The sequence below is a fragment of the Leucopleurus acutus genome (genome assembly GCF_964270905.1).
Source record: "Leucopleurus acutus genome assembly, chromosome: 1".
NCBI classification, from domain to species: Eukaryota; Metazoa; Chordata; class Mammalia; order Artiodactyla; family Delphinidae; genus Leucopleurus; species Leucopleurus acutus.
In genome coordinates this window covers 169,694,974-169,718,836 of record NC_139142.1, presented here as the reverse complement: position 1 = coordinate 169,718,836, position 23,863 = coordinate 169,694,974, and the positions used below count along the sequence as shown (strand labels likewise).

The 23,863-nt window shown below is 47.4% G+C and overlaps 2 protein-coding genes across 2 annotated transcripts in view; both read right to left on the bottom strand.

Moving 5' to 3' along the window:
- Positions 1-1,725: 1,725 nt before the first annotated feature.
- On the bottom strand, positions 1,726-12,036 carry STARD5 (StAR related lipid transfer domain containing 5; the record flags this gene model as incomplete). The annotated part of the gene is made up of 6 exons (XM_082839454.1): positions 1,726-1,873; positions 6,571-6,664; positions 7,518-7,635; positions 10,723-10,855; positions 11,209-11,258; positions 11,938-12,036. The coding sequence occupies 6 exons, from the start codon at positions 12,034-12,036 to the stop codon at positions 1,726-1,728; spliced, it is 642 nt and encodes a 213-aa protein (XP_082695580.1).
- Positions 12,037-20,665: 8,629 nt separating this feature from the next.
- TMC3 (transmembrane channel like 3) overlaps positions 20,666-23,863 on the bottom strand; it is a gene marked incomplete at its 3' end in the record, with an annotated part of 44,169 nt that continues 40,971 nt past the window's right edge. The window contains exon 22 of the mRNA XM_082840651.1: positions 20,666-21,485. Coding sequence (XP_082696777.1) covers positions 20,666-21,485 — 820 coding nt within the window. The remainder of the gene's footprint in view (positions 21,486-23,863) is intronic.

Below are 23,863 nucleotides of genomic sequence, written 5' to 3'. Positions count from 1 at the left end.
GGTGGCTCCATCTTGGTACGACCACCACCTTCCTGGGTCTCCTGGGCTGGCGTGCCCAGAATTGGCTGGGTTTGGGAGATCAAATTGTGATGAGTTGATACCGAACGACGTCTGGCACAAGGTAAGGACCCATTAAGTACTTGGCGAATGAATGAATGAAATCTAAGTACATATAAGAGTCCTGGAGGGCTTCCCTGGTGGCGCAGTGGTTGGGAGTCCGCCGGCCGATGCAGGGGACGCGGGTTCGTGCCCCGGTCCGGGAGGATCCCACATGCCGCGGAGCGGCTGGGCCCGTGAGCCACGGCCGCTGAGCCTGCGCGTCCGGAGCCTGTGCTCCGCAACGGGAGAGTCCTGTGAAGATTTCTTGATGAGAAGAGGGAGTTGGGGGATGATCTTCCCGGCATGACTGTGGGATCTGCAGCTGCATTAGAGCCCAGAAAGAAGGCTTTCTAAGCCCCTGACACTGAACTTTCATGTTTTAAAGCTTGCTCAGACCTCGGCACATTCAGAAGACAGGCACCCCAGGACTCAAAGGGGGGAAGCAAGATACTCTGATACGAGGAGAACGTTTTCCATCTGGAGGCACAAAGGCTGAGGGCTCTGGAAATTTTCTGCACAGGGTGCTGGTAACCTGAGAAACTGCAATACGAGGGCACTCTCGTCAAACACACGTGGGCCTCCCTCACCAGCAAGTTGGTGGGCCCATGGAGGAGCTCGTGAGGGAATGTTGGAGAATTCCACACAGGACTGTGTGGCCCTGACCGGAGAGAAGGACAGGGAGTCGTGTGGCTGTGAAGCCCCTTCCAGGTGGCAAGGCCGTGCTCCCTGGTTCTGATGATGCACCGGGCTGAGCATAGCCCGTTCGGGGTCGTTTCATCTTGCAGCAGGGCCTGGGGGGGATTTAGCCAGCACTGCTGGGGGTGGGGCATCGCTCTTCTGTCCTTCCCGCTGACAGCAGTACGGGCTCACCAGGTCCTGGAGGCCAGAGGACTCCTGTTCCATCTTCTATAACAGAACACAAGAACCGGCAAATGCCCAGGGGAGAGGAGGCTCTCCTCCAAGTTCCCCTTGTAGGTGCCCTGAGCCCAGAATCAATTCCAGAGCGCTGCCTGGGCAGATTCACACGGCCTGGTTTCCCTGGGGCGCCTGAAAGCTAACTCATGCAGGGGAAAAAGAGAGAAAAATGATTTGAACAGAAGAGACAACGAAAGGAGTATTGAAAATGTTTTCTCCTGAATGCTTAACTCATTTTTTCAGCATCATTTTGCCCAGCTGACGTCTTTTAAGGGGGAAAGTCTGGCACATCCGGGGATCTGTGGCACAGGACTGAGAGCTCGAATGCTACCAAGGGGCTGGGCCAGGTTCTCGGGATTGATGGTGATTCTTCTCAACAAACGGGGAGACGTGGTCTCTGAGAGCGATCGGCACAGAAAGGCTTTGGACCCGCGAGCATCGCACGGTGCCCGGGCAGAGTCCCTGTCCGGTGGCCGGGGCCTTGGGGGTCCACCCTGCTGGAGGAGGGGTGCTTGGGAAATGGCAGCCCCACCCAAGTGGAAGGAGGCGCAGGAGGGGCCAGGGCTGCCTCTGGCTGATGTCTGGTCATTGGTGGGTTCCAAAGGTAGAGCGGTTCCACTGGAGCCCGTGTTCTCCCAGGCTCTCCAGCTGCGTCCCAACAACGGCAGCTCCGCACGAGTCATGGCAGTTCTCGGCCCACCAGCCAGGATGTCAGCCGTAGAATTTCTTCACTGCTTTCTGGAGGTTGGCGTAAAACCAGGCCATGCTGCGGGGAAAGAAGGAGTCCACCACGCCCTGAGGAAGGTAACCGCTGAGGTCGGTCTGGAAGAACGTGACCAGGCTGGTCTTGTTGGGCTCCCTGTGAAAGCAAGGCCAGGGCTGTTATGTGTCTGGAGCAGAGAGCCCGCCCAGGGGAACGGTCCAGACCCAGGGGTTTCGCTGGGTTCACTGCCCAGGGCATCCCTCTGGACCTGCTTCTTTTCAGGATGGAAGCGGGTCCTCTCGTGGATGCTTCCATGGCCCCGCCAGGCCGTTGCGCGAGGACGACCCCCCACTTCCAGCCCAGGAAGGTCATTCGTTCCCTGTGCCCGACTCACTCGGCAAAGGCTTTCAGAGAAGTCACTCCTGTACCGGGTCCTGGGAGGAACAGACACAATGCTGCACTCTGTCCATTGAGGGCAGCGGTTCTCCAAATGGTCTGGCAGCTCCTGGGGGCTCCTGACACCCTTTCAAGGGGTCTGCAAGGTCAGAGCTATTTTCATCACAACACTAAGATGTGAGTTGCCTTTTTCACTCCCATTCTCTCAGCGTGTACTTCACTCTCACGAATTTTCTCTTGGCCAGGACCATGAGGGCATGGGCTTCGTGAAGACCACTGAGCATTTTATTTGAATGGAGCTGTCAACAGCTTCCGGGGGAGGTTTCCAGAGGCCACATGAGGTGTGATATCACAACAGACTGAATGCAGAAGCAGATATGAGCTTCTGTTAAACCTGACATTAAAGAGATTTCCCAAAATGTCAAACAGGGCCACTCTTCACTATTCTTCTCCTCTTTTGAAAAATATGGGATACTTTTCACAAAAATATTTATGGGAACATATAATACACGTATTCTCATTATTTTAAAGTAAATGTTTTTTAAATATCCCAGTTTATTTATGGGAACATATAATACACGTATTCTCATTATTTTAAAGTAAATGTTTTTTAAATATCCCAGTTTTAATTTCAAGTATAGTAAATACTGATGGATATAATCCACATGAACAGAAGCCCTTTGATGCCTGAATCATATTTAAGAGTGGAATGGAGCCTCAGACCAAAAGCGTGAGAAGGGCTGACTTAGAGACCTGACGCGTAACTCGCACCCATGTGAAGGGGCTTCGGCTGCGGGTGGCAGAAGCCCCGAGGGAGGCCACAACACGGAACATGGCACAGACCTGTGCCGAAGTTGAGAGGCGGGGTCCGCTCACCAACCTAGCAACTCAGCGGACCTCCCTGGGCTGCACACGTAGTGGCCTCACGCTCAGGGGCACAAGGGCAGTGAAGCCCACCAGCGAGAGTCAGATTCAGTGAGGGGCGCGCACGGGAGGAGATGGGACCCAACTTGGTAGGGACAAGGGGTCTTCAGTGTCACAAACTTCCCAATTGCCAGGACAACAAAGGCACGGGCTTTGCGGAGACCATTTGGCGTTTCATTTGAATGGAGCTGTCAGCAGCCTCAGAGTCTCAACAGGAACCCCACGGAGCATTGCACCTGCCCATCAAATGTTTCCTGACATCCTGGAGGTCAAGGGCTGAGAAGTGGAGAGCCTTTAGAACCTTGCCCTCCCTCCCAGATGCACAGACAGGGCCGGGGACCAGCAGATGAATGACAGTGCAGGATGGTGCTGGCTGGGCAGGCTTCTCTCCTCTGCTCGTGCCTTCTCTGCAAAGAGCCTGAACTCGGGGCGGGGCGGGGGGGCACAGACTGCCTCCCATCCTAAAGTCTCAGCATCATCGGACTCTATTCCTTGCTCACCAACCCCCAGCCCCTCCACCTTTGCTGGGACCTTCTCTCTTCTCTCTGTTCCTCCTCTCCAGGCTCACTCAAGCCCTCGTACTTCTCAGTGCTGTCCTCTTTGGCCTGAACAGGTGAGGGAGAAAGTCTGCCCAGTGACCATGCTTTCCTCCGGGTGAAGACGGGGCTTGGGAGGAGGTAAACACGCAACAGGCCGGGTGGAAGAGGCAAACTCGGTACCTTACAGAGTGGTCACGGTGAAGAGTGTTTCTCGCTTGGACATCATTAACAGAGCGGGCAAAGGGGGGCTCAGAGAGATGTTGGAATCACCTGGTCTCCCCATGGAGAAGGCTGGGCTAGATAACGGCGTCCACCACTGGTCCTTGTTGTAAGGATTCGTGAGCTAACACGTGCAGAGCACTCAGCAGACTCGCTGGGCACAGAGCAGGGCTGCATTCACGATGTGACTACGATACCCCTGCTACAAACACCAGCCCCCCCCGCCTGCAGAACAACCAGAACCCGACAGCTCTGCCCTGTCCGCTGCAGCCACTCGACTCAGGCGCCACCATCCCTCACCTCTAATTAGTCCCCTTGCTCTGGCTCACAACCTCGCCCACTCCAGAGGCATCACAGCACTGGACACCAGCTCAGGGCACATACTGCTCCAGACTCCCCGCCAGCTCCCCATTCGATTCCGAGGGCAGCGCCCACGACTCCAAGACATGGGCCCTGCTCTCTTAGTGACGGGATCTCCTTGCCTTTCCCCCTGCTCACTGCCATCTGGCACAATGGCCTCCATGCCATTCCCTCAATGCCCCTTGCCTGCCCCCACCTCAGGGACTTTGGACCTGCTTATCCCTCTGCCAGGAACGCACTCCCCCCAGCCCCCTTCCATCCCCAAGGCTCCCTGTGCCGTGCTTTGGTCAAACGTCCTATCAGGGGGGCCTTTGGTCTAGCTCCCCCATCCCTCCCCAGCACCTTTATCTGGTTTCAGTTTTCTCCAAATCATTTAAAATCTGATCATTACAAGCGTGTACATCTGATATAATTATGGTGCTTGTGTTTTGTCTGTCTACCCTGCTCCCACTAGAATCTAAGTTCCAAGAAGGCTTATCTGTTTTGAAGGGTCAATATCTAGATTAAGAGCATAGATTTTGGAGTCAGATGCTATAGCTTGACCAGCTCCTGGCTGTGTGATCTTGAGTAAGTTACATAACCTCTCTGTGCCCAGAGTCCTCATATAAAAAATGAAGGTAATAACAGTACCTTAGAATTGTTATAAGAATAAAAATGAGTTAAATTATAAAATATAAAGAAGAGTGCCTGACACACAGGAGTGATGTATAAACATTTGCTGCTGTTCCTGTCATGATTAGTATCACTTCTTGAATCCATAGCGCCTAGAACAGGCCTATATTCATAGAGTGATGGGAACCATCACAGTCACAGGCTTCAGATCCACATAAAATGCTTTCAGATCCACATAAAATGCTTTCAAGCGAGCTGAGTCAAAACCTCCACACTAGGGACTCCCCTGGTGGTCCAGGGGTTAAGATCCCACGCTTCCACTGCAGCGGAGGCAGGTTCCATCCCTGGTCGGGGAACTAAGATCTCGCATGCTATGGGGTGTGGCCAAAAGATAAAACAACAAGAAATATATATATATAACATATTGGGAAGAAATATTTGTAACATATATAATAAGAAATGTTTTTAAAATGTCTTAAGAAAAACACCTCCACACTAGCTGGGTTTTGGCTCTAAGTGACCCAGCTACAAAGTCTGTGCAATCAACTCTTGCCATCTGGAATGAGGCATAATGATACTCATCAAATTGTATGCTCTCCCCAAGGAAGATATCCATAGAATTCAGCCCCTAAGGGGAAGGTGCGCTGACTCTTATTCTGAAAATTCCTCTGTGTGTGTGTGTGTGTGTGTGTGCGCGCGCGCGTGTGTGTGTGTACGCGTGTGTGTGTGTGTGTGTGCATGGTGAGGGGAGCTGTGCTGGACTGCAGCTATGCTATTATTTTCAAACTCATAAAGTTTTGCTACGTTTAACAGAAGTCTGCCACAAGATGTCTGAAAAGCCAGCTTAGTCAGAAGTGTCAGGTGGACGTGTGGGATGTGGGTTTTCGGTACAATGCTATAGCACCAAAACCCTTCTCCTGGGATTGTGCAGTGACAGCATCGATGTTTCCCCTGCTGGTGTCTGTCTGTGGGTTGCAGGGTGACAGGGACAGACCCTCAGGTACAGTTTCTTTCTTTGTCAACTTGAGTGGTTCCCAGGATAAACCAGTGACCTTTGGGTTATTATTACACGGAAAGCTCCTGGTAAAAACCTGGCCCTGGTGGCCCAGTGGTTAAGACTCCACGCTTCCACTTCAAGGGGCGTGGGTTCGATCCCTGGTCAGGGAACTAAGATCCCGCACGCTGCTCGGTGAGGCCAAAACCAAAAGCCCAAAAAGAACCTGGCCATGACCTGCGAGAAAACAGGGACAGAACCATTTCTGAGCTCGGTTCTGGGGCTGACTCACGGTGTGCTCTGAGAATCGCCCTTTAGCCCCGAGCATCTCCACCCCATTCCTCAGTGAGGGGTGAGGAGCACCGTGTGGGATTCGGGGTGAGGACGGCTAAGCTCTTGCCTGCTCCAGGCTGCTGGAGAGCACTCAGAACATGGAGGAGAAGACTGGGTGCCCAGGGCCCCCATGGCCAGCCTGTGAGCCTGCACAGACCACCTAACTTCCCCGAGCCTCAGTTTCCTCATTTGCTAAATGGCACCGTGACATTTGCTCAGCTTGCCTGGGGCCGGAGGGAGGGTTCCCCACATCAGAAATAATGACACTTGCCCACAATTCTTTCCCATGTGCCTAGAACTTTGGCGTGTTACGTCACCAATGTGTGTGTATAGGGTTCTGTAACATCAAGGCCTACGGAGTGGCGAGGCATTTTTATTACTGCGAATCATCATTCATGTTGCCATTGAGTAGAATGTCCTCAGTGAAGCCACAGTTAGGTCTGGGCACATCATTCAATCCAAGAGGTTATCCTTACCCTGGCAGAGGTCCGCAGAAGCAACCACAAGGATGGTTAAATCCTCTCACATAACCTGGCTTTGGGGGACATAACAGATGCTCCACACTGGTAGCTGGAAGACAGAGAAAGACGCTCCGTGAGCTACAACTTCGGGCATTTGGGTCACTGCCGCTGAAGGGCCTTACTGGGCACCCACGGTGGGTACAGACCAGTCATCTGGAGCCCAGGCGTCAGAGGACGACCCTGCCACTTGGCCCTGGGCTCTTCCTACTGCCACCCCCCTGTCCCTCACACTCACACACACGTTCACACATACTCGTGCGCACACACACACGCACACACTCATGTCCACAGCTTCCCCAAGCCTGCTGGAATATTAGAGAAAACAACATTTCCGACTATGAGGCCTGGGGGCAGGAGAACGAAGGGACCCCTCTCAAATCGCAGCCGCGAGAGGTGTGGATGGACACACAATCGACCCCCATGTGGAAGATTCAGAGGAGTGGCAGGCGCTGTGGCTTTCAGTGGGACGCACCATCAAAAGTGCAGAGGCAGGAACTCTGCTCCCCGTGGGAAGGAGGGGAGTGGACAGCCCCACAGCCCTCTCGGGACGGTGCTCCGTGGGTGCAGGGAATCACCGCACCCTGGGGTTCCCTGAAGCCAAACCATACCCCACATGTCTAGGGTACAAACTATGCACCTCAGCAGGGATGAAAACGGGGTGCTGACGAAATCTGCGATTTATAACTAAAATTACTAGTGTGTGGACTCTCCCACCTCAGACCTCCCTGGCACAGAAGCTCCCCAAACCTGACAAGGGGAGGCTGGCACAGAGAAAAGGACCCAGGCTGTGAGTGCTCCAGGGATTTCCAGCTGGTCGGCTTTCCTTGAAGAGCTGGGCGGGTGTGGAGGAGACAGAGCCCAGCATCCCACGAAGGCTTTGCAGCAGCCCTGCCGTCACTCACCGTTGGAACTGATGGTCCCATCCTCATACGTCTTGACCAGCACCAGGTCCACAAAGTCTCTGGGAGAGATGAGCTTCATGACGGCCGAGGGGGTGGTGGTTCTGCTGACGCACTGTGTCTGTCAGAGCAAAGGGGGATCCAGCTGCGTCTGATGGCTGCGCATCTGCTCCCCACCCCAACTCGACTCGGAGCTCATCCACCCTGTCCCAATACCCCAGGGTCTGGAAAATGGGAATAGCACTGACAGCAGGGTGGTGCTGTGACCTGGAGGGTCTAGAATGAACTTTCCTGGACGTGCCAAGGGTCATGGCAACACACCCAGCTCGTAGAATCCAGGGTTGTGACACGGGCTGCCCATGGCCAATCAGGACCACTCTGAGCTTATGTCTCAAAAGATCACGAGAGTTGCCATTAATTGAGCACGTAGTAAGAGCCCGGCTGGACAAAGCTCTCAGTGGTCCTTTGCAACTGAGAAATAGGTTTCACGAACCCATTTCACAGGTGAGGAAACTGAGGCTTGGAGAGATGAAGGAATTTACCACAAAGCTCAGGGTGGAGATGAGGCCTGAACAGGACCAGGAGTAGGGTGAGGCAAGAGAGGCCATTCCTTCCTAAGGCCGACTGGGTACTTGCCTAACCCTGAGAGCAGTGCCTCCTTAAATGTGTGTCCTGGGCAGCTTTCTGGTTTCTCCCAGCCCCAGCCCTGGGAGGGAGCACCCCTTGAACTGCACTCCATCTCAGAATATCCCACCAAGTCCATTCTCCCACTTTACAAGCCAAGGGCCCTTCAAACCCACCCCATGCTTTATCCCATGATTCCCCTCCTCCAGCAGGACCCCAGTCCTTTCAAGGTCACAAGGTACAGGTCAGGCCCGAGGATGGGACAGTCCTGGGGAGACCTCTGGGGAGCAGGCGAGAAGGTCTCTTGCCTCTTTGGCTATTAAGACTAGGGGCACCGTGTGTTGCTGAGAAAACTCTGACCCTGGGTATGAGTCTTCCAGGTGGGCATGCAATCTCTGGGGGCACTTGAGAACTTTCCAGTGGGCTCTGGGAGCACTGGGAATCAGTTTCCAGAGGGCTCATCCTCCATGTGTCCTTCCTAGAATGACCTGCCTGAGAACAGCCTGCACCTTCATGCAGGTTTCCCTTTCCCACTTGAAAAAGGTGCCACATACCCCACCCATCTGGAATCTTCCAATCATACACTGTCCTAGGGTGTAAAATTCCCCAGGGGGCCAAAGGGACACTGAGGGATGCTGATTTCAATATTTAACCAAGGCACTGCACACTGCAGTTAGAATTTCCATGTTTCCCCCTCTCTTAAAGCATATATTCTTTTTAAAGGCCAAAGCTTGTTGCTAGAAACAAGGTAATTTTGCCTTTTCTGAATTCTAGTAGTTTGTAGTAGGAATGGCAGAAGTGATGAGATTTTTAAAAAAGTAACTATACAGCTTCCACTCCTGATTATTGCTACAAAACGCATCAATCCTGAAAGAGAGTATCTGGAGAACAAGATGAAGAGGACATATAGGTAAGAAATGCTGAAAGCGGCAGCACATGTTATAACTGCCACAAACTTGTGGCAGGGCTCTGTATCTCATCCATCTACTATCTATCAATCTTAGAATTAGGATATTTGAGATTTGTCAAAATCATGCTGTCATTCTGTTATTACATTTCCATTATGTTTCAAAGGGCATTAACCCATGTTTCCTCAACTTCAAGCATTTGTGTATAATACTATCTTCACAATTTTTTCCTATCTCTGGTAGCACCTATCCTGTTATTCACTTAATATTTTTATCTAAATGTGCTCACTTTTTAAAAGTTAAACTTATTTTAAAAAGGAAGCTATTTAACTACTGGAAATGAAAAAAAGGTACCACTTGGTATAAATAAAAGACAACTGCAAAATATATATATATATATATATATATATGTATACATATACACACACACAAGGGATTTTTGGGTTCTAATTCTGAGCCTGAGGCCAGCTGTCTGTTTGTTATAATGGAGATTCGCAAGTGTTAAACAGGTGTCAAAGGCACATTAGCACCTATCCCAGACTTTTCCCTTCAAGTTATCAGAGAGATTGAAGATTTGAAACGGGGTGACCTCCCTATGTGTGATTCAGTTTCAGCTTTGACTGTTAAAGACCTAATACACTGAATCACCTAGTGCCCCAACATTAGGTGCCCCACCCTTCAGGAAACACTGACATAATTTGTGATAATGAACTGAAATGTGAATTCTTGGTCAAGGTTAAGAACACTTGGGTCCTACGGATTGACCAGTAAAGAACTACGGCTTGAGGTTTCACAGCACCATCTACAGAAACACCCAAGAGGGTACCATGTCCCCAGATGTCAAAATCAAGGCACCATTCAAATTAAAAAAAGCCGGCAACATTTCCCCAGGGCAACTTTTTAATTCGTTTTGGCTATGTTTTGTTTTGTTTTTTCTCCTTAACCTCTATAATCAAAAGGAGGTGAATACTTAATATTACAGAGGATCCCAGGGCAGGACAAACTAGATCTTTGTTGTCCAATACGGTAGCCACTAGTTCCATGTGGCTGTTTCAATTTACATCGAGTCATGAAAATTAAGTAAAATTAACAATTTATTTCTTCAAACTAGACACCTTTCAAATGCTCTGTGGCCACGTGGGGCTAGTGGCTACCGTATTGAACAGTGCTGTTGGAGCATATTTCCATCATAGCAGAAAGTTCTCCTGGGCAGCGCTAGAGTAGATACCACACATTTTACCAATGGAGCAACTGCCATCCAGCATCTGCCGCCTGGCGCAGCGTTACAGCTGGCAGAGAATCCTGACTCTTTGGCCAGGACTCAATTCATTACCATGGTCCCAGTAACGGGCAATATTTCAAACTAGAGCGGATGTTTCCAATCCAGGCACTGCTTCAGCATACTCAGAGCTAATGTTCACTCTGCACTCCTGCTTTCATCATCCACTGCTATGCTCTCTCAGCTCTGTTTAGGGCAGCTCTACCTCTCTGGGTCTCATTGTTACCTACCTGTACCTGGGCCGAGGCTGGGTTTGAGTGTCAAGCAGTGGGCAACCTGTTTGCTGGGCTTCAGGGGCTCACAGTGTACTCCTCTTGCCTAAAGGTGTCACTGACCCCCCGCAGAGGGAACAGAGTCAGGTTACTGTCTAGGGATAACAGTGCTTAGAAAGACTTACATCAGTGATGCTTTCGATAATTTCAAAACTGTTCACATTCTCATCCCACTTATCTCGTAGGGTCCCAGCAAGTGGCTTCACACAGTCCCACACCTGCTCTGGTGTCCCATTCACAATGCCTTCTCCTCGGTACCTGGAGCACAAAGAGGAATGTGACCCCAAGGCGTCAAACTTGTTTATCCTGGGATTACATATAAGGACTAGAAGTCACGTCTGTCACTGTTCTTTAAGACAGCCTTGCAGAGAAGGGGCTGACATTTACCAGCCCACCTCCCCTCAGGCCTGCAGGAATGGACGGAAGGCAAGCTTTCATAAGAATATAGTTTGAGGAAATGATGTAGTTAAACACGGAAACTTTTCTGGAAGGTAACTGGCAAGTTGATTCCAGGTGCTAGGGTTGACTAGAGTCTCTTAGGAAGCAAACCCACAGAAACAGCAGGAAAGGTGTGGCACCTTTGACAAGCTTTGAACAAGGGGTGCACTTACAGGTTCCCTGGAAACTCCACAGACGGCCTCCAGGAAACTGAAACTCCGTTCTGTCAAAAGGCACAGAATCGCAAAATTTTAGAGCTAGAAGGGCCCTTGGGAGATCACCAGGCCCAATCCCCTGTTTTACGGAAGAAAAGTCGAGAGCCCCAAGAGATGCAAATCTCCAAGGTACCCAACTGACATGTAGCAGAGTGGGGACTGGTCCAGGACAAAGCTGCCCCCAGGAGGATGTGATGGACAAAGGGATCTTATGTGGCTGACTAGAAGAGCACTGGGGAGTTTTCAAACCACCTTAAAAATCACCATGCATCTTGTTCCTCGGGCAATTTATGTCTGTTTGTTAAAAATCCTAAGTGTCCAGTGACCAGCACCACCCCTCTGCCACCTTCCTGGGAAGGCAGAGAGGGGCTCCTGCTCTGAGGAAAGGAGTAAAGGCTTTGGAGCCTGGTGCTTCCGGTTCCATCCTAACCATTTACCAGCCAGGTGACCTTGGCCATGTCTTTCAAAGAAAGGGACAGATACTTATCTCCCGGGGGGGTCATTGTGTGCAAAAACAGGCCCGACAATTTTTTAAGGAAACAAACCCCAGTGCGATCTCCTCCTCAGTCTAGCTCCGGAGGATGGAACGCAGAAAACCTCCAGGAGAGAGCAGCCTGGGGGCTTCTGGAACCCCGGCCACAGGGAGCAAAGGCCCCTCGACCCCTTCCTGCCCAGCTCCTCACTCACGCCTTCCCGGCAAATCTTCCATCCTGACTCGTCTCGCCGGTACTGGAGCATCTTCTCCGCCACCACCTCGCTTATCTGCGCGGCCAACGCCGGGTCCATTGCGCCGAGAGCTGCGCGAGGTTGCTGGCCAGCAGATGCGGTGTGCGGTGACGGCCGGGCACTTAGGTATGGGAGGCCGGAAAGCCCGGACCAGCAGAGGAGCCCGGAGTCCCGCCCCCAGCCCCGCCCCCGCTCTAGGATTGGCCTAGACCATCAGACAGACCCTGCCCCTCTCTGAGATTGGCAGGGTCGGAGATCACCGGCCAGTCACTGCAGGACGCCCTCCGCCCCGACGGGTCCGAGGCGCGCCCGGCACGGTCCTGCAGAACCTGCTTTTCGCCCGTCCCAGCTCAGGAAGGGACTCTGGGACTCCGGAACTTGAGAAGGCCAGTGGTGGAGAGCCAAGTGGGCCGGGCCAGGTCGTGTGCAGCGTCGTAGGCTTGTGTAACGAGCGTGGACTTCTGTCTTGAATGCACAGAGGCTTTCGGCCAGGCGGGAAGATGGAGAAATTTCCATCCGAAATACCTTTCTAGGGCGGCTGTTGCAGGGGTGCAAGAGGGAATGAGCGTAGAGACTGGAAGGCCCGTTAGGAAGCTGCAGCGATAGTGAGAGAGATGGGGGTGGCCTGGAGCAGGGGCTGGGTGGTGGGGGTGGAGAGAAGAGGACCCCTCGTAAAGTGCTTAGAAGGTAGAACGTAGAGATCTCTGTGACAGATGGTGGAGGCCGGAGGAGCAGGAAGCATCGTGACTCCCACCTTATGGCTTGAGCCACGGGTGGCTTAGCTGAGCTGGGGACAAGACAGGCTGGAGGCGGAACATGGTGCATTCAGTTCTGGGCATGTTCAGTTGGAGGTGCCTGAAAGACCTCTATGTGATGTCCGGGAGACAGTGGGATACGCTGGCATCTGGGAGAGAACTGGGCTCCAGATAAGAGATCGCAGGGTTCTGTGCCTCTGGGTGGCATCTACCTTGGAGGGTGAGTGGGGGGGTCACACCCCTCCAGCCTCCTATCCTATCCTCCTCTTCAGCGCTCTAACCAACTAAATATTTGAAAAGGTCAACACTGAGATCAGTTTATATTTTCTGTTGTGTGTGCTTATTATTTCATTTAAAGGTTTGAAAAAAATGGTGTAAAGAAAATGACTACTTGAAACCCCCTTTTGGAAGATGTGATGGGCTGCCAGGTGTTAAGAAGCCGGATGGGGAATTAGGGAGTCCAAGTTCTAGACCTGGTTTCACCCACACTTTGCCGTGTGCTTTTGAGCAAGTCACTTAGCCTGTTTGCTTGTAGGTGAAATGGGACCATAATGAATGTCTCCCCATGCCACTGTGATAGGCAAGTGAAGAAATGCATGTGAATGTACCTTGGAGCCATTAAAAAAAAAAAAAAAGGACCAATAAGTTAACCATGGTTAAAAAATTAAGCGCATCAAAATGTCATAAAAAGATCATAGTCTGAGGGAAAAATTAGAGCATATTTTAACTAGAAGGAAGTTTTCTTAATGTACCAAGTGCTCTCACAAATCACTAAGTCATTTTCAAATAACCCAACAGACAAAAAGAACGCATCAGATATGAACAGACACTCTGCAGAAAAATAAATTAGCATGGCTAACATGGATATGAGAAGATGCAGAACCACCCCCAGAGTTAAGGAATTAAAACTTAAAACAAGGGGACACTTTTTACACCTATCTGAGGGACAGATCTGAAGAGGTTTGTCCCTCAGAGGACGAACAAAGGACAAACAAGAGGCTGACAAATCTGACAGTGGTTAATTCCGTGTTGATGAGTATATGGAGAAACAGTTGTTTTTATACAACTTTATACAGTTGTTTTTACGCTCTGTGGCTGAGAGTGTAAATTTATGTAACCTTCTGGGAGCAAAATAACATGTATTAAAATTTTAATTTACTTTTTTTTTGACCCAGCAACTCCTGCACACAGATGTATAAGATCGATCTTGCAACTGGAAACAACCTAGTGTTTGTCAATAGATTAAACAAAGTTACAGGATATCCATTTATTAGATTATTATGTAGCCATTAATATAGTGTGGCCCCGATGGAAAAAGGTGGGGCTGGAACAGACAGGAAATACTCAACAGAGCCTAGGGAACTAGAAGTATGAGCGGATATGAGTGGACTATTTGAATCAAGAGCAATTCACTCTCTATGAAGGAAACAAATGGTATTTTCAAGCTTAACTTTAAAATAACTTAAAATTATTTAAATTCTTACCCGCACCAAATAAAATGTTTATATGTGTACTAACAGGGAAAATATCCACCATATATATTAAAAAAATGTAAATTGAAGGACAGCGGTACTGTAGATAAGAATAAGAGTCAGGGCTCAAGTCCGAGTGCCCTGGTTCAAATCCCAGTGTCACCATTTACTAGCTGTGACCTTGGTGAATAACTGACCATTCCAGACCTTTGCATCCTCATTTGGAAAATGAGAAAATTAGTTGTACTAACTCATAGGGTTGACATGTGGGTTAAAGGATTTAATAAATGAATAGCAATGAGAATGTTGCTTGGCATACAATAAGTATATATTTATATATAGTATCATAGTATGATATATATCATGTATCATGTATATATATCTTGAGTGAGAAAGAGAAATAACTAGAGATGTGCTTATATATGATATTTTTATGTTTACATATATGTTATGTATGTTTATACATGTACTATAGGTTTGGAATATTTACTTCTAGAAAGGTATAGAATAAACTATTAACAGGAGGGGGTAATGCCACAGGACACTTCTTTTTCATTTTATATCATCATATACTGCTTAATATATTAATTACTAGCATGTAGGTTTGCTTAATTTAAAAAGCGTTATTGGGACTTCCCTGGTGGCATGGTGGTTAAGAATCTGTCTGCCAATGCAGGGGACATGGGTTCGAGCCCTGGTCCAGGAAGATCCCACATGCCACGCAGCAACAAAGCCCGTGCGCCACAACTACTGAGCCTGCGCTCTAGAGCCCGCGAGCCACAACTGCTGAGCCCATGTGCCACAACTACTGAAGCCCACGCGCCTAGGGCCGGTGCTCTGCAACAAGAGAAGCCACCACAATGAGAAGCCTGCGCACCTCAAAGAAGAGTGGCCCCCGCTTGCTGCAACTAGAGATAGCCCACATGCAGCAACGAAGACCCAACATGGCCCAAAATTAAAAATATAAATAAATTAATTAATTAAAAAAATAATTTAAAAAATTAAAATAAAAAGCGCCATTAAAAAATTCAATTTAGGGCTTCCCTGGTGGCGCAATGGTTGAGAGTCTACCTGCCGATGCAGGGCACACGGGTTCGTGCCCCGGTCCGGGAAGATCCCACATGCCGTGGAGCGGCTGGGCCCGTGACCCATGGCCGCTGAGCCTGCGCATCCGGAGCCTGTGCTCCGCAACGGGAGAGGCCACAACAGTGAGAGGCCCTCGTACCGCAAAAAATAAAAATAAAAATTCAATGTAGAATATTTCTAGAAAGCTGCAGCTCTGGACCCTCTCAGTCTGGAGCCTATTAGAATTTTGTTTGGGGATAAAACACTATGAAAACAAAGCTGCGGGAAAGTAAGTCTTGCTGTAGAAAGCGACTTTTGTTAGACATCGAATGCTTAAGAGATGTTTATACTTACAAAATGGAGCATGGGTTTTAAAATTTTTCTAGCAGTATAAGAGACTTTAATCTTTGCTGCCAGAAAATGCCAGTCCTGGGTATACATGAAATATTTGGAGAAGCAAACTGTTTAACCCTGAGGCCTGTACACACTGGCAGCGGGAGACGGGTGACGTTGGGACAGCTGTAGGCAGGCCTCTGGTCTGTTTTGCCTCTGGAGGCCAGGACAGGGCAGGGTGAGTATCTGGCTAGAGCCGGGGAGGGTGTGAGCTGCCCACAGAGCTGCTCAGCCCAGCCTGCGTTGGGCTCTTTATTTAGTAATCTCCTTGAGGCTGCAGTTCAGAGCTGACAGGGTAGAAGGAATAACTGACGTCTGTAGATTCCATTGATCAGATCCCACCCATAAGGTCCTCGGGCCTCCAAGTCAGCCAGTTGTCCAAAGCAGACCTCACTGAAGTCCTAGATGAACTTTAAATAGGTGTGTGTGTGGCAGGGGGCCCAGAGACTTCTAACCCAAACCACCGCCAGACCATCAAGGGGATGGGCCCAAGTGTCCAAGTGCTCCAATCCTAAAATCTCCTGAATGGAGTATTTGCTTTCTACCTAGTCACTGATGAAGAACTGTATGTGTGTTTACTTAGTTAGCTCAGGCAGCTGCTAGGTGAATCGAGTCTGTAAGCATACATATATTTATGTATTCACTGGTAAGCCACTGTCCGAAGCACTTTACCTGTATTGTGTCATTTAACCCTCACAAGTAGAAACATCTATTCCCACTTTACAGGTTAAGAAACTGAGGATCACATGGGGTGTCCAAGGCCACACAGCTAGTAAGTGGCAGAACTATGGCAAACACCACGCCCAGTTTCTATTTCTGAAGGTCACATTTATACTCATGCTTTACCGATTCCTACTTCCTAGAAGGATATGCAGTGGTTACCGTGAAATGGGTAAAGATTAGAACACATACACAATAACCTACGAACTCTAAAAGGGAGGAAAACACAAAAACACACACATACAGAGTGGCAGGAAAACAGGACTACTACCTCAGACTAGGGGAGTTAGTCTTCTAGAAGCGTGTAGAAAACTTTTTTCTGAGTTTCCTGCATTCACGAATTCAGAAACAGGAGTGACAGAGAGAATCATCCTCAAGTTGCTAAGATATTTACCAGACTGCTTTTTTCTGAGAAGTTTTGGGGTATTTTTGATTGTAGTATAGTTAATTTACAATGTTGTGTTAGTTTCAGGTGTACAGCACAGTGATTCAGAATATTTTCCATTATAGGTTATTACAAGCTATTGAGTAGAGTTCCCTGTGCTATACAGTAGGTCCTTGTTGTTTATCTATTTTATGTATAGTAGTGTGTATCTGTTAATCCCAAATTCCTAATTTATCCCTCCCCCCTTACCCCCTGGTAACCATAAGTTTATTTTCTACATTTGTAACTCTATTTCTGTCTTGTAGATAAGTTCACTTGTAGACAGAGGCAGACAGAGAAAGAAAAACATCATATGATATCACTTATATGTGGAATCTAAAAAAATCGTACAAACGAACTTATTTACAAAACGGAAGTAGGCTTACAGACGTAGAAAAGAAACTTATGGTTACCATAAAGGGAAGTGGGTAGAGGGATAAATTAAGAGTTTGGGATTAAAATATACACACTACTACATATAAAATAGATAATCAAAAAGGACCTACTGTATAGCACAGGGAACTATACTCAATAGCTTGTAATAACCTATAATGGAAAAGAATCTAAAAAAGAATATATATGTATGTGTATGTGTGTATAACTGAATCACATAGCTGTACATCTGAAACTCACACAACATTGTAAATCCACTATATTTCAATAAAACTTTTAAAATGAAGAAAAAAAAGTACCAGTATCCACTTCTAAGTCAACATGAGCACATGGGCCATAGAGCTGTATAAAAGATGTTTAGTGCAACATTACTTTTAGCTGCAAAGAAGTGGAAATGACTTCAATGTCCATCAGTAAGAAATGGATAAATATCGTGTAGTTTATTCAAATGGTGAAATACTACACAGCAGGTGTAACAGGTGAGCTTGATCTGCGTATGTCTTCAACAGACCTCCGAAACATAAATATGTACAATATGTGCAGTATAATAGCATTTACTTAAGTAAGACATACTTACATATTGTTTATGGATGTGTATACATACATATTTACACACATGCACACACACAACATGTATAGCTGTAAACAGCTGGCTGAACGGACGCATGCCGTGTCGTGTGTCACGTGCCTTGGCAGCCTGAGGGGAATGAAACTAAGTGTGGGGATTAGAGTAGCTTCTGATGACATCTGTCCTATTTTCTTTAATAATAATAACAAAATGACTCGATGGAAATAAAATTTCAACATCTGTTGACACAGGGGGAGGATGGGTCCTTGTCACTCTAGTCTCTGTGCTCTTCTGCATCTTTTAAATTTCTCTAAATTAAAGACATAGCCCATCACTTTGTTGTGCAGCAGAAACTAACACAACATTGGAAAGCAACTATACTCCAATACAAATTTTTAAAAAATAATAAAATAAATATATTTTCAACCCTACAGAAAAGTTTCAAGAACAGAACAATCCCATACTGTTATAATCTGTATACTTTTCTGTAATACTTCAATAAAAGAAAATTCTGACCAACAAAAAGACATAGCCGAATATTAAGTGCTGGAGTACCTGTGAGCTATGTTGCTCACTGAAAGGTGATGAACGTATCTGCAGCTCTGGAGAAGTATTGGCAAAACGCGTGTTTTCTTAGGAATGCTGCGGCATCTGCTGGTCCCCTAATCCTAATGGAATCCTCTCTGCTCTCACACAGACACAAGTACTCCTGCGGGTGCCTGGAGGCAGGGCCAGGCTTTTCCAAAATACGTTTCAATGTCCCAGGGATCTCTTGGCTAACAGCCCCAGACTAAGCATGTAGAAGAGCATACCCTCACCGTGGAACTCCTGTGGGCACCTGTATTACAAAAGGACGTTCCCGTGGCAGGTAGAGCATTTCATCTTGAACAAGGCACAACCTCCTGGATCTGTCATGGTCAGGAGGTCATGACATGAAGTAATTAAGCACTGTCAAGCAACTGGAAAATACTGCACACTTTTTTATGAATTTGGGGAGGAGTGTTCATCTGCGTCTACTTTTAAATGGCATTACTTATACTGGATTTTTCTTTGGGGTTAGAATTAGCAGTAGATCTTGGAAGATAATCCCGTTACCATGTCATTCGTGATTCACTCATTAGTACGCTCATTTATTTATTCATCCATCCATTCACATGCAACTAATGGTTATTAAGTACCTAGGATAGGCAGCATTCTGAGATGGCCTGCAGGATTCCTGCTCTTGGTGTACATTTCCTATAAAATCTCCTGTTGAGTGTGTTTGAACTTGTGAATCTGATAAGATTTCACTCCCATGATTAGGTTCTGTTATATGGTAAAGGTGAAGTTATTTAGAAGATGTAATTAAGGTCTCTGACCAATTAACTCTGAATTAATCAAAAGGAGATTATTCTGGGTGGGCCTGACCTAATCAGGTGAGTCCACATCTTGCCGGGAGAAAGAGATTCAAAGCTCAGTAACCCCTCTCTTGCTGGCCTTGAAGATGCAAGGAGCCATGTTATGGAGAGCGCCATGTGGGAGGGAAATGTGGGCAGCCTCTGGGAGCAGAGGGCCTCAGTCTTACAACCTCAAGGAAATGAATTCTGCCAATAGGCACATGAGCTTGGAAGGTGACACCCTAGCCTCAGATGAGATGTCAGCTCTGGCCGACACCTCGATTGAGACGCTGAGCAGAGTACCCAGCTAAGCCATGGAAACTGAGATGATAAATGAGTGTTGTTTTAAGCCAATAAGTCTGTTATGCAGCAAGAGAAAGCAAGTACAATATCTGTCATCTGTCAGGTACCGGGGCTGCAGAAATGAATAAACACCATTCCTCTCCCAAAGGCACTCACCGTCTGTTGGAGGAGACGGAAAACTTAAAAGACACAATTTAAAGCGAAAAGTTACCATGGAAATAGGAATAGGGGTACACGTCCGGTTAACCACGGAAGGCTGAATGCTCATGGCTGCTAAACCCCCGCATATGCCAGTGAAAGAGGCATTGACCATAAAGGTGAAGATAACGTCAAGTGGGGAGGGACAGCTCTGTTCCTTCCCTGGGGCTCACTGGCTGGGTACCATCAACCTGGAATTTTCTGTGGCTGAGCATTCCTTCTCCACCTACCACGTGGAGGAAGCCGGTCAGCAGTAGGAAAAACAAGGTCAACAAACAGACATAGAGTTGAAAGGTGAAAGAGAGAATCCTGAAGATGTTTGACACCCGGGTCCAACCGAGCCTGAAGCCAGTTTGATGCTCAACCCTCCCAGTTAAAGGAACCAGTAAACCCTGGGGATTTTGTTACCTCCAACCCAAGTATCCTGACTAATGAATACAGATAGGTAGTTGGGTAAACAGTATGGTAAGCACTCAGTAAATTTTAGTAACTCTGGTCATTACTACACTGATTATTGATATGAAGTAATTAAGCGCTGTGAAATCTTTAAGGGCAGCCACCTCATCTTGGGGTGTTTATCAGGGAGGACTGAGTTTTGTACGCTGAAAGAGAACATTACAATACGAACAGGCCACTCCTAAGATTCAGGACAAGGGCAGACACGTGGGGTGAGTCTTCTGTAATTGGATCAGCTGTCTGGCTTGCCTGTGATTTGGGGTCACCCTGAATGGAGGTCAAGGACGGAGGTTTTTTGAAATGATGGCCTAAAGTGGCTGGACCCAAAGAGACCCCCTGGAAACAGACCCCCACACTTGTGTATGGTTGTTGTAGATTAGGGGGCCATAGCCCTGTGGGTCTCAGGGCCGCAGCCAGCAGGCCACACGCCTGGATATGCCCCACTGATCTCACCTACTGGGTGTGTTTGTCTCTCTTCCCGGAAGGGGAGGGACCATACACTTGTTGCGCTACACGGCATTCCAATAGGCCTCTGATCGCTGTGAATGGGACGCCAGGAGAAGGCCCTAGACATTTGAACAAATCAGGTCATTCAGATCTGTGGTCAGCTCCTGCCTAGACATGGCCTTCCTCCTGCCAAACTGGCCCGCAGACCTTGGAAACTTGGGCTGGCTGCGGGTGACCTGGAGACACTGGTCGGTGCTGCTGTTCTGCTGGTCACTGCTGGATGCTGCCGACATGGAATCAGATTCTGTGACGGACGGCTCGAACTTGGCCTTAACTCTGGGCTTCAGAGGGTGCTGGGGGGGTTGGAAATTCCGGTAGCGTGGCTTTTTATGCACATACATCGGCCGGTCAAGCTGACCCTCAATGCCATCATTCCAAGATTTGTAATGTGTCCGTCTCTGGAGCTCAGGAGTCAGGGCCTGACTTTCTAAACTTCTGCCAACATAAAAATGAGGAGCCCCGTGGAGGTCGGTCAGGGAGCGTGGGTAGAAAGCCCGTCTGCTCATTTTTCTCCTCTGCATCTCCTCCTCTTCTTCACTGAGCTGTGGAGAGGCCCAGGGAATACACTGTTGCATGTTCCTGGGGTACATCTCCACAGCGTCCCCAAAGATGTCTACCTTGAAACGTCTTTCTGGCCAGAAAGTTGAATGGTTTTCTTGGTGAGGGTCACGTTCATTAACCATATAGTATCTGGGGGCACGGGACCTATGACCCCGTGGCACCAAAGCCGAGACCCTTGATCCATGGTCGATTTGCTGAAGGTCTTTTCGGAAAAGAGGCTCTGAGTGAACGTCTTCGATGCGCTTTGTAAACATTCCAGGTGTGCAGGGTCTCTTCCTGTAAAGATCACTTGTGCTTGCACACAGACCACGTGGGTACCTGAAAGACAGAGGTGGTTGAACACCTGTAGCCTTGGTGCTCACAGACCCCTATGCTGTCCCAGCACTGCGAGCTAGAACAGCAGTTCTCTGCATTTCCAATGAAACTTGTTCTGAAATGTTAATGGGTGTCCAGTGGGGAATTTCCCACTGGTCCAGTGGTTAGGACTCTGTGCTTCCACTGCAGGGGGCACGGGTTTGATCCCTGCTAGGGGAACTAAGATCCCCCATGCTGTGCAGTGAGGACAAAAAAAAAAAAATTTCTTAATGGGTGTCCAGTGGGTTGCATGCACAGGAGGCTTCGGGGAACTGGGTTAAATAGATTTCTTTACTGCTGGAATTCTCAGAACCCTTAACGTAATGATGTGCACCGTGAATCTCCATGGAGGGCAAAGCGTTGTGCTGGTGTATTTCATCATGGAGACCTCCTTTTGTCCAGGAGCACATAGTGGGCCTAAGAACTGTGGAGCACACGCTGGGAACACTGCCCCTCACTATCTCTGCCATGCAGCCGTCCAGGTTCTTGGACACTTCCTCCCCATAGCCTATGTAGACAAAGAATGTCACCTGTCATTTCAGAGAACAAAAGGATGTAAAGCCATCGGTCACTGCGGCTGCCGTGACGGTGTACCCTACGGGGAATTCGGGATGGAGAAAAACAAGATACTGGCCCTAGATAGTTAAGATGTGTATCAAAGAAATAACTTCAATGAGCTCAGGCTCTTGCATATTTCCCTAGAAGATAGAAAAGCACTAAAATCATTAACTTGAAATGTCTGTCTTTTTGTGATTAGCAGTAAGGCTTTGATGTTCAACCACGTGGGTTTTTTCCAGCAAAAACTGCTGTATCTCCTAGCTCCTTCTTTGGAACGGTCCTTCAGAACCATCTGAGAGGCCGTGTCCCAGGTCATAGTCCTCAGTAAGTCCGCCAAATAAAACATAATTCTCAAATTTTAGGTTGTGCATTTTTTTTTTCAGTTGACACCTATCCAGGACTATTGGAATCTCTCCTCCGTACCAAAGCCCAATAGATACATGAAGACAACTCCTAATATAGCAAGATTTTGAATTCTTTGTTCACTTAGTCATTGCTTTTACAAACAAAACAACCTCACCCCTTATCCCTGCCAAACAACTCTCCTATATATTACCTGTATTGCTTTCACTGTGTTACATTCAGATCAGATATAATTCTCCATGTAAGTTAGGGTCAGTGCATCCTTCTAGATGTCCTACCTCCCTGAAAAGAACACAGGGCTCTACTGCTTTCTTATGTGTAGGTACAACTGAAATAATTGACCCATACAAATGCAGAAATGATCTTGCCCATAACTTGGCCAGCCTGGAACTAAAATATAAAAGATCTTGCCGATAATATAGCCAGTCTGGAGTGAAAAAATAAAAGATAAAAAAAAATTTAAACAACAACGTCCTACTGTATAGTACAGGGAACTATTGATATATTCAGTATCTAGTAATAACCTATAATGGAAAAGAATATGCAAAAGAATATATATGTATATACATGTTTATATAACTGAATCACTGTGCTGTACACTTGAAACTAACACTGCTGTGTAAATCAACTATACTTCAATTAAAAAAAAAAAAAGAAGAGATAAAGTCCCAACTCCAGAGAGACTCAAAGGCCTTAGTGGTCTGTATTACACTTCTTTCCAGCATCATCTCTGGCTTCCCTCCAGGCTCCCTTTGCTGCAGTCATTTCCCAAAGATGCCTCACTTCTTCATAACGTCATACCTTTGTTCATGCTTATTCTCCACTATGGTACTTTCTTACTTTTTCTTTTTGGTTTTTAATTTTTTAATTTTTTGTGTTTTCTTTATAACATTCTTTCTATATCCCCCCAAAAATTATTAAATGGAGATTGGTTAAATAAGTCATAGCATATCTAGACAGTGGAATAGTAATTGACCTTTTCCTCCCCATCTTTATTGAAGTATAACTGACAAATAAAAATTGCATATGTTTAATGTGTACAACTTGATTTAATATATGTATCCATTGTGAAATGATTACCACAGTCAAGCTAATTCACACACTCATCATCTCACAGAGTAACTACTTTTTTTGTTTTTTTTTTATGACACATGTCATTGTCTCCTTTTAATAGAGGGATTTAATTGACCAAGAACTGCAAACTTTTTAAAAAAAAAACTGGTATATGGCTTAGGCAATACTGTCTATTACCAACCAAGAACGCTCTGGAACATATTCTAGTTTCTTTCTTAATAAATAAAAAGAATCGTACACTGTGACCAAGTGTCGTTTATCCCAGAAATACAGGAATTGTTTTTTTTAATCTTAATTTTAAAAAACGGCTTTTCATTGATACCAGTTTATTACTCAACACTATGGTA